The 10,838-nt window shown below is 30.6% G+C and overlaps 1 protein-coding gene across 1 annotated transcript; it reads left to right on the top strand.

The window, feature by feature from the left end:
* LOC104749642 (zinc transporter 3) lies at nucleotides 291-2,435 on the top strand. Its single transcript, XM_010471319.2, has 3 exons — nucleotides 291-901; nucleotides 1,579-1,728; nucleotides 1,919-2,435. The coding sequence occupies exons 1-3, from the start codon at nucleotides 338-340 to the stop codon at nucleotides 2,222-2,224; spliced, it is 1,020 nt and encodes a 339-aa protein (XP_010469621.1). The 5' UTR covers nucleotides 291-337; the 3' UTR covers nucleotides 2,225-2,435.

Below are 10,838 nucleotides of genomic sequence, written 5' to 3'. Positions count from 1 at the left end.
GTTAACTATTGCTCGAGTAATAAAAAAAAGTACATTATAAAACTATTGATTTTGGTTGACAATTATCCGAAGGATTCGTGACGATATAAAAAAGACACACGAGATACAAAATCTTCTCATAAGTTGAATATGTGTATATAGTTTTTTTATGGGTTTAACTAGCTCAATATTTTTGTGTTAATGATTGACAAACAAAACAAAAAACTATTAGCACATTTTAATATGATACTAATATACGTATATATACACACATCTAGATACTTCCATTTCCATACTTTCTTCACCAAGGATCCTAAACTTTTTCCTCATAAAAAGCCTAATTGTCAAAATAGAGAATATGAAGACCAAGAACGTTAAACTCTTACTCTTCTTCTTATCAGTCTCCGTCCTCCTCATCGCGGTCGTCAACGCAGCCGAAGGCCATTCACATGGGAAACCGCAATGTGAATGCTCACACGATGACGACCATGACAACAAAGAGGGAGCAAGGAAGTACAAGATCGCCGCAATTCCTTCGGTTCTAATTGCCGGCATAATCGGAGTTCTTTTCCCTTTGTTAGGCAAAGTCTTCCCTCCTTTGCGTCCAGAAACACCTTTCTTCTTCGTCACGAAAGCTTTTGCCGCCGGAGTTATCCTCGCAACCGGATTTATGCACGTCTTGCCTGAGGCTTACACGATGCTTAACTCGCCGTGTCTAACCTCTGAAGCTTGGGAATTCCCGTTCACCGGGTTTATTGCGATGGTCGCTGCGATCTTGACGCTATCCGTCGATACATTTGCCACTTCGAGTTTCTATAAATCTCATTGTAAAGCGTCCAAGAAGATCAACGATGGAGAATCCGGCGGGCCTTCCGTCGACTCCGCCCAAGTCCAAGTTCTCCGGACTAGAATTATTGCACAGGTTTGTTGAACTCCACGTTTTGACAATTAATCATAGCTTTTGCGTTTACTAGTTTAATATTTTTTATTAATATGTTTCAAATAGAACGTTTTGATATATATATATATATATATATATATATATATATTTTTTTTTATTTAGCCAAATAAACAATTTGATAGAGGAATATAGATTTGAAAATTCCATAGTGATTTTGCTTGGAATCAAACATATATAATAGCGAATGGGAACAACGTAAAATATATATGTACAAGTTCATGCATTTGTATTGAGATTTAGTTGTTGTCGACGCGGGTTCATTAGATTCGGACCATGTGAGATTTTGATTCTCTAAAGAAATCATCACTTGTTATAAGTACCAAAATTCCAAATAACAACTTTTCATATGGTTTAATTAGTGGTTAGCTTTTATATCAAATTTAAAATATAGATAGTAAAATATTTATTTTAGCTTATAAAAAAAGCTAACTACACAATTTGAATTACATCAAAAATCCTAAAACTAGATCACATGACGTAAGTTTCTTTTGGCCGAAATCTGATTAAAAAAATAATGCAATGTGAAGTTTGACATTTTTACCTCAGAATTGATTTCTTCTTTTTTTTTTTTTTTTTTTTGAACAAATTAAATAGAATTGATTTCTTCTTGTGTTTACATTTTGAAACAAAAAAAATAGGTATTGGAGTTGGGAATATTAGTACACTCAGTGGTAATAGGAATATCACTCGGAGCTTCACAGAGCCCAGAGGCTGCAAAAGCTCTCTTTATTGCATTAATGTTTCATCAGTGCTTCGAAGGTCTTGGCCTTGGTGGTTGTATTGCTCAGGTACCTTTTTTATTCAATAATTTTGGAATATAAAAAGAACTTGTAATTATCTGTATTACTTTTTTCTTCTCTAATTTATTAAATAAATAAACTAGCAAAAATGTACTCATGATTTTGAAAAAGTGTGATAGACCATCTATACAACTTGGAACATATGATCACATTCCAGTTTCAATATTTCTTGTTACAGGGAAAATTCAAGTGTTTGTCAGTAACATTAATGTCAACGTTCTTCGCAATAACGACACCAATAGGTATCGTTGTGGGGATGGGAATAGCAAATTCATACGATGAGTCTTCACCAACTGCTCTGATCGTGCAAGGAGTATTGAACGCTGCATCCGCAGGTATTCTCATCTACATGTCTCTGGTCGACCTTCTCGCAGCAGATTTCATGCACCCTAAGATGCAATCCAATACTGGGCTTCAAATCATGGCCCATATTGCTCTCCTTATTGGTGCTGGCCTCATGTCTCTATTGGCCAAATGGGCTTGATTATTCATATAATTCAATCTCTTTCCAGTTTTTGTTCATGGCCTTTTTAATCGTGAATTCGAATTATTTGTTCATTTTCTATTCCTTCAATTATATATTTCAGATCTCTCTTTTCTGAAACCGCCGCATGTATTGATCATGTTCTAACATTATTGCAATTATGTATAATTTGATCCATGCATGTCCCAGAAAAGTAACGAGCCTTGATTTGTTGCGTGTGTGATTTGAAATAATATATTATTTGTGTGCTACATCTTTATCCTAGGCATATATTAGATACATCAGTTCAACCAATTATATCTTTATCCTAGGCATATATATTAGATACATATATATAATTGGTTGATGGTCATGGTCATGTCAAGAGATTTACTGAAAATGATAACAAAAACTCACTTTTAAAAGTACTGATAAGAAAACATACAAAAGATATATATGATCATATAACAGAGAAACTGTATCCGTAGATAGAAAAACAAGTGTCCTTTCAAAAAGATTTCTAATAGAATCATTAACACAAACAGTTTTAAAAGACCTGAAACATAAACCAAACTAAACTTAAACCTTTAAATGATCCTAGAATTAAATAAACATACAACATAAATGAACCAGAAGCTGTTTATTAATGGATCCTCATCACTTCTTATTTTTCAGTTATAAATCTTTTACTGTATTAAATAAACTCTATATTCATCTGTCGCTAAAAAACCAAGAATCACAAAAACTATTTAGATTTTCTTTCTTTTTTGAATCTGTTTTATTCTCAAGTTTGAAAATGATTTTCTCTCTATTCCGCCATTGTTACCGTTCCAATGCGACAGAACGAGAGGATTCATCGACGATTGATCAGCGATTGCTGGCTCCTAACTCAAGACAACGCTCGTTTGAAGATTCAACACGGTGGCGACCATCTTTATATCCCATCTTGGAAGACGACAACGAGAGTGAACGCTCAAAGGCGAAGGTCTCACACGCTCGTGCTAAATCAAAGGCCAAAAAGATACTTTCTTTCTGCTACAAACTCAAGAAAGCCTGGTTAGTCTGATCCTCACGTATATTAGAAATTTAGAAAAAGCAAAGTCATTTTAGATTTCTTTCGACACATATAAGAAATTATGAATTGAGGACATATTTCTCAATCGTATGTGTTTGTGTTTTTTTTTTCTAAACATTGATCTAACTTTATGAAAATTGATATAGCAATATAGCATGATAATGAAACTACGTCTAGTTCAAATTTTCAAGATTAAGAACAATTAGATTCAATGATTGAAAGAAATATAATCCATGAGAGAAGCAGTTTCCAAAGAAGATTTTTTTTTTTTTTTTTTTTTTCAGATTATAGACAGATATAAATGTATTGCGTTTATTTATAATTTCAAATTTAAAAGAAAAATGAAAATGAATGACCAACCAAAGAAGCCTACCAAAATCATAGACATACATTGATAGTAATACCATTTAGTTAAAGAGAAAAGACTATTCCATCAACCTTGAAATATTTGTCATTTTCTAATAAATTTGTTGATAAAAATGTTGTTAAATAACTCTTGTTTGTCTAATAGGAATATTGCAATGTCGACGGATATGAGAGCCTCGCCGGGGTTGCCTCCTTGTCAAGTTATGCGTCGAATACTTTAATTGTCTTCAGCTCGACAGAAAATTGCATATAATGTAAATTATTTTACCTTTCATTTTCTGTAAGTCAGAGAAAAGACATTGGAGAGGCGATTGTCCATGTTCATGATGTTAAGCATATATAACATTATTATCTGATTTTAGTGACAGCAAAACAAAACTATACTTTTAGTGGGTTTTGTTTCTCCGTTCATTATTAATTGCACTCTCTATCTTTATATTATAACTCGATTACGATTCGTTTAATATGAGCATTTTAAAATTATTTAATAAATCTATATTTAACAAAAAATATATTAATATTTTGTTATAGATATAAACTATTTTTAGAAAATAAATATATATACTTTATACCTTTTTGTTAGGGGAAAAAAATATATTCATTTTTTTCTATTAATACACTAATTTATAATAATAATAATAATCATCTAAAGCTAAATTATTAATAACCAAAACTTTTGCCAGATACTCAATAATTATTATCACATAACGTGATTTCGCAATCTCGTCTAAATTAGGATTTTACAATTTTTTCATAAATTATTTGACATGCAAGCATGCTATCAAACCATCATCTTATTAACATCTAATTTTACTATATATTTTATTATTAAAAATTTATTTTTACAATCAAAGATATTTTATTGTTAAAATAAGCTCTTTATTGCTGCAACGTTCCGACAGCCACCTCTTAAGTAGGATCCACATCTTTTCTAGGCAGAGCTCACTTTTATCTGAAGGTCGGTACACTATGTTCGGGAGGACATCCTCCCTAAGACTTGTTTAGAAACTTTACAAATCACCACATGATCTTTTCCCGTGTTTTTTCCTTACTCGTATATTTCCGACAATCACTTTCTCAAAGGTAGTCTATCATGAAATTTTCACAGCTCAAGTACAATTAACCGTGGAATTCTCTTATAATGGTTGACCAGAAAGATAAATGCATTTTGGTTACATAGGTGGTCAAATCAAAAAAAAAAAAAATCTTTGTGCATGCACCATCATATTTCTTGAAAATGGGGTGTTACGATCACTACCTATTAAATGTCACTATGATCATACTTTCTTTAACCACTAAATTTTTGTTGACATATTTTGTTTACACAAAAATAATTACGTTAAAAAAAAAGAAAAAAAATATACTTGATTGCAATGAGTTTATCTACTTGACTGTAATGAATTTATGAGCAACCAATAAAGGTTGAAAAATTGAGAGAACAAAAATATGAGCACGATGATATATGAATCTTAAATAATTTAAAGATACACAATAGAAACTAAAATAAATAATTCAAATATACTACAACATAAAAAAATTGAAAGTATTTAAAGAAAAAAAATAATCATCTTAAATATGTTTAACTGAAAAAGGGAATTTATATATAACTTTAAATTATTGAAATTTTCTAATTACAAAATGAAATTGAAATTTATAATGTAAATTTGTTAACTAAATCATGACACATGTCATGTCACATAAGATAAAAATAAATATTTCATTTTGACATATATGGTAATCTTAGTTCAATACATTAACATGTGTCATCCTCACATTACCAACTTATTTTTGAGTTAATAACTTAAATCTATAAATTAACACATGTCATTAATTTTGAAAACCAAACTTTGTTAGTACTTTTCCTATTTTTTTTGTCACTTGTCAAAAACTTATCAATGACGATAGATTTCACATGTGTTACTATCATATTAATAACTTATTTTCAAACCAAGTTTTATATACTAAAAAGAATTCAACTAATCATGTAAAAGCCTGCACAATATAAACAATCATATAATTTGAAATTAACCAACAATTTTGCATAAAAATTTGAAAAAGTCTTATAATATGAAAAAGAGTTTCTCTAAATAAATTAGAAATTAGTTTTAAATGTTTTTTGAATATATTAATTTTTTTTTTATGTATAATTTTTATTTTTATGATAGGTTTAGAACTTTTACATTTTTTATATAATTATTTCAGTAAATCTACAGTTAACATGTGTCAACATCTTATTGATACAATTGACATGATACATCTTATTGATACAATTGACATGATACATCTTATTGATACAATTGACATATGTCAAAATTTTATTAATGTGTAACTTAGAAACGCTTTATATAATAAGAAGTTTATATGAAATTTATGAATCCTTCACCACATATGTGATGAGTTTAATAATTTAGCCTGAAGATTTAACTCTTTTGCAGTATAATATGTAATAATGTTATTTAATTACAGCTCTTCTTAATTGTAAATTTATCAGTTTCTGACATTTTAAGTTAACTGTTATGACTATTATAAAGAAATCTTTGAATGTACAGCTATTATTTGTTTTTACTATATGAAATATATATTTTTCCTTACAAATAACATTATGCATAAATGACCGAGATAGTATTCCAGTTTATACCTTTTATATACTAACAATGTTTATAATATATATACACTACGTAATATCTTCAAGAAATTCTCAAATCTCTGAATTGTCTAACCAATAATAATATTTTAAAGTAATCTGAGTTTCAAATGAAGTTTTCTCTATTCAGTCGATGTCGCCGTTCCACCACCGCCGTGACTGTCCAGCCATTGACTGACCTGCAGCCATCGATTGATCAGCTATCTATTGGCCAGCTGTCGATTGACCAGCCATCGCCGGTGCCTGAAAGAAGAGAGCCCCCACGGTGGAGGCCGACGTTACCTCCGATACCTGAAGGTGACGAGACCGAGCGTGGCCACAAAAAGGCGAAAGGCTTACGTGCTTGGTCGTTAAAAAAATTACTGAAGAGATTTTGATAACTATTAGGTGGTAACAAAATTGGTTTTCTCTATCTTTTTAACTTCATTTAATCAATCAAAACACTGAGATGTTTCACACTTGAAGTTTGGTCTCGAGTCATGTTTATGATATTCTTATCATCTTATGTATCTTAGAGGAATCGTTACTTATATATATATATATATACCTCAAATTTTGTCATCTGTACTTTGTTCATGATAACAGTATTAATGGTTTGTGTGTTTGGTTGTTAGGTCGGAATCTTAAGTGATCGATGGGTGGGAGAATCGCCAGGATTGACTCTTTGTTGTCCGTTTTACATATCGAAGTCTCTAGCTAGTTTTCTTCTCTTTTAAAAAGTGTGTTAGAATGGTGTTGTAATTCTATCGAATGCAATGTATAGCTGGGAAACCATTTGTAATATTTAAATATATCCTTGACATGTCTTTCTTTCTTGCAAAACCAACATGTGACTTTAGTCTTCGTTCCAAACCTAGTTCTTGGTAATTTACCTCGAAGAATCATCATCCCTTTTCGCTGACTTTTCCCTTCATGTTTATAATCCATCAGCCTGAATGAGACCTACAACTCTATCTCCTCAAATCTTGCTGCAACAATGACTTCATTTAAGCTTATATAGAGTTCCTACTGTATTAAAGAGTTCCCATTAAATTGATGAAACTCATGAGGCAATGAGCTCTTAATGAGAAGGATGTAGCTTGCACATCCTTTGGATATAGTGACACCAAGATTACCGATTTCAGAAAAATATAATCATCAATGTTTTACATTAACTTTAATTGAACTTGAGTTGCAGATAGATACGATCTTGACATATACAATCTTGTTAAAGGAGATATCAGCATATCACATCAAGGTTGCAGTTACACAATTAATGATCTTCCGCAATACCTAATCACAAACATTCAAGATTATCAAGTTTTATTTCTCCTCACATATTTCTTTACTTCAACTGAGTTAAGACTAACCTTTGAGTCGTACGTCTTTATGTGTGTGCACCAAATTCTAGCTTGTTCAGCCTTCGACATTGATTGTGTTCTAAAGTCTACAACCTGTCTTAAGACTGTATATAGTTAAGTCATATATTCCAGCTTAAACCATCTTTTGTCACCTCATGTCGTTGTCGTATAACTTTCTGCTTAGGGTGAGGAAGAGTATAAAAACACATATGAGAGAGATCTTGATGTCACAGCAGTTCCATATGTGGCTTTGGCCGCACCATTGGCAACAAAGTTTTTCCTTACAGCTATCTTTCACTTGGTTCTGTATAATACAAAATCATTTAGTCTGATGAAAATGATTCATACATCAGACTAAATGACTCATTTTGTCATGATGGATTTTCATCGGATCATACATCAGACTAAATGATTTTGTATTATACAGAACCAAGTGAAAGATAGCTGTAAGGAAAAACTTTGTTGCCAATGGTGCGGCCAAAGCCACATATGGAACTGCTGTGACATCAAGATCTCTCTCATATGTGTTTTTATACTCTTCCTCACCCTAAGCAGAAAGTTATACGACAACGACTAAATGAGCAATAATATATGAGCAACATGATCAACATTGAGAGAGATCTTGGATGGCTTACCTCTGATGAAAATGAGTCATCAATGTTGATCATGTTGCTCATATATTATTGTTCCACAGAGACAAATCGCTTTTACATCAAAACGATCCATTCCGATCTGAGTATATAGAATATGCAACATGGGGTTATGATATCACCTTACTTCGATTCTTTCATCAACTTATATAACCTAAATCGAAGTCTGAATTTCACCAAACACAATCGTAACCGACCATAACATAAAATAGTAGAGAAGAACGTAACTGGTTTAGATTAGATCCTAGTCAGTTTAGGATAAGAGAATAGATCCTAGTTTATGCCTAATTATCAATATAGATTAAAGATAAGGACATAGAATAATAGAGAAGAGAAGAAGATGAACTCACAAAGTCACATCAATCGTGTGATTTGATCCTACGTCTCGGCCAGAACAGAATTCGAAAATTCAATCATAATTCACAAGATCATCAAGAGCTCCACAAACCCTGAGATTTACGAATCACGCTAAGAAATCTATCGTACAAGATAACAACATGAACACGCCTCAGAAAAACCTTTATCTCTACAAGTCGATAAAGACCTAATTTTCAACCAAACCCGGTTCAATTAGCTAGTCTTGGTTCAATGTTACACAACTATTACTTAACCGTGATTTTTTTTTTTTTAAACTTAACCGTGTAATCCGAATCCACAACTTAACAATTAGAAATTTCAAACTTAAAAAAAAACTACGATATGTTCAGTGAATGAGATAGTAATATAAAAAATTTCAATCATGAACTGTTTGATAGTGTGAAAATCACACTTTTTTATTTGCATTCCCCACATTTTTTAGACACTATCGATTTTGTGAGTATTGTTTAGTAATAAAGTTTTCCCATTATGTCATATATTGAATAATGTTGTTATAGCCTTATAGGCAATATATATTCTCTACATGACGTACATAATTACTATGGAATTAAAGAACATCAATTTTGATTCTTTAACAGAGAAGTGAAGACACTGGCCATGCTTGGATGGGTTGTATTATGCCCTACTTTTCTTCCTCCCCAACACAAAGAATCCAACCATGTTTACCCAAACCAAATTTATAAACAAAAGCAACTGCAGAAACTAGTATTGTATCACTTGAAGCAAAGATAAAATTTTACACATATCGATAAGGTTTAATCAAAATGACATTGGGCATTCCATATGGACAAAAAGAAGCTTTATTGGCTTCGGTGCTAAAGTTCCACGTGCATATCCCAGCTAATCCTCCTATTCCCTGTTTCTTCTATCTTTACTTTATACTAATTTGTATTGTTTATTGTTTGTTCCCATAAAATATTCATTTCAGTTGTTTTACTTTTACATAATCCTTTTACCGATGGTAAAATTTTGGAGCTAGTTTTCACTAGATCTATCATATATCCACATCAGTATCAAATTGTAATAGCCTTATGTCTTTGTTAAAGAATACTTCTATAGCAAACAATAAAATTATATGTAAAACGAAAAAAATTAGCTTTATGTCTTTCAACTAAAATCAATAAGAGTAATCGAAATTGGAAATTTAATTTGCTTTCGGCAGACATTAGAACATCTTTTCTCTAGAAGACTATAAAACAATATATTCTGGATATATGCGAACTAAGATTACTTAATACAAAAATAGGTAGTCTTAAATTAAATTTATTTAATAAACTAAAATATTAGTTAAATGGTATTGTTTTTTTTTTCTTTAAAAGTCTTCTATCTAGCTCAATATACAAGAAGACAAAAAAATTAGGAAAAGGATTTATTTTTTGTATAATTGTAAATTCAGATAAACTAAAACAATTAATCTACTTATAAATAAATTTTAATTATATCAGTAAATTTGTTGTTATATTCCTAATTTTAACTTAGCCTATATAGTTATATTTAATTGAACATCATGAGACACAATGATCGAATCGTATATGTTCACATCATGTTTATGATTTATCTACTTTTAGTTGTTTTACTCTTGCTATTTCGCAAAATTATACATATGTGCATTTAATAAATGATGAAAAAAGTAATTAAGGTTTGAATGGTTGCAGAAGTTGAGCGGAGAATCCGTTTGTGTGTCTAACCGGTTTTCTATGCCATACATAATTATATTCGTAGTGATGCAAACTGAGAAAAATAGAAATTTGTTGATGTAGATCATACACTTTTATAAAGTAATAAATTTAGTGCATGACGAATGTTGTCCATCCAAAACTAAAATACTATAATTTGCTAACGGTTCAATATACGTCCACAAGTTATTTTTTTTTGTTAAAGCCGGGCTTTTATTGTCTGCAATGTCTTAACATTAATTTTAATTAAAAAAAGGTAGTTTTATTATTCTTAAAATTGATATGATCAGGTCAATTATCTATGTTGTAATGTATATGTATATATATATATATAATTACATCATAATTAACTTGATTGTAATATAATTACATTACAATCAAGTTAAATTATAAAACGTTATAGTCTTAGTTTTTACTTTAACAAAAAAAAAAAGCCGAAGAAAAAAACCTACTAAAAGATACAAATATGAAATATCTAACAAGAGAAATATCTTTTTCTTTCATTT

This window comes from Camelina sativa, chromosome 16, assembly GCF_000633955.1.
Source record: "Camelina sativa cultivar DH55 chromosome 16, Cs, whole genome shotgun sequence".
In the NCBI taxonomy this organism is placed as follows: Eukaryota; Viridiplantae; Streptophyta; class Magnoliopsida; order Brassicales; family Brassicaceae; genus Camelina; species Camelina sativa.
The sequence above is the reverse complement of the archived record's forward strand: the minus strand, read 5'-3'. Positions and strand labels throughout refer to the sequence as shown.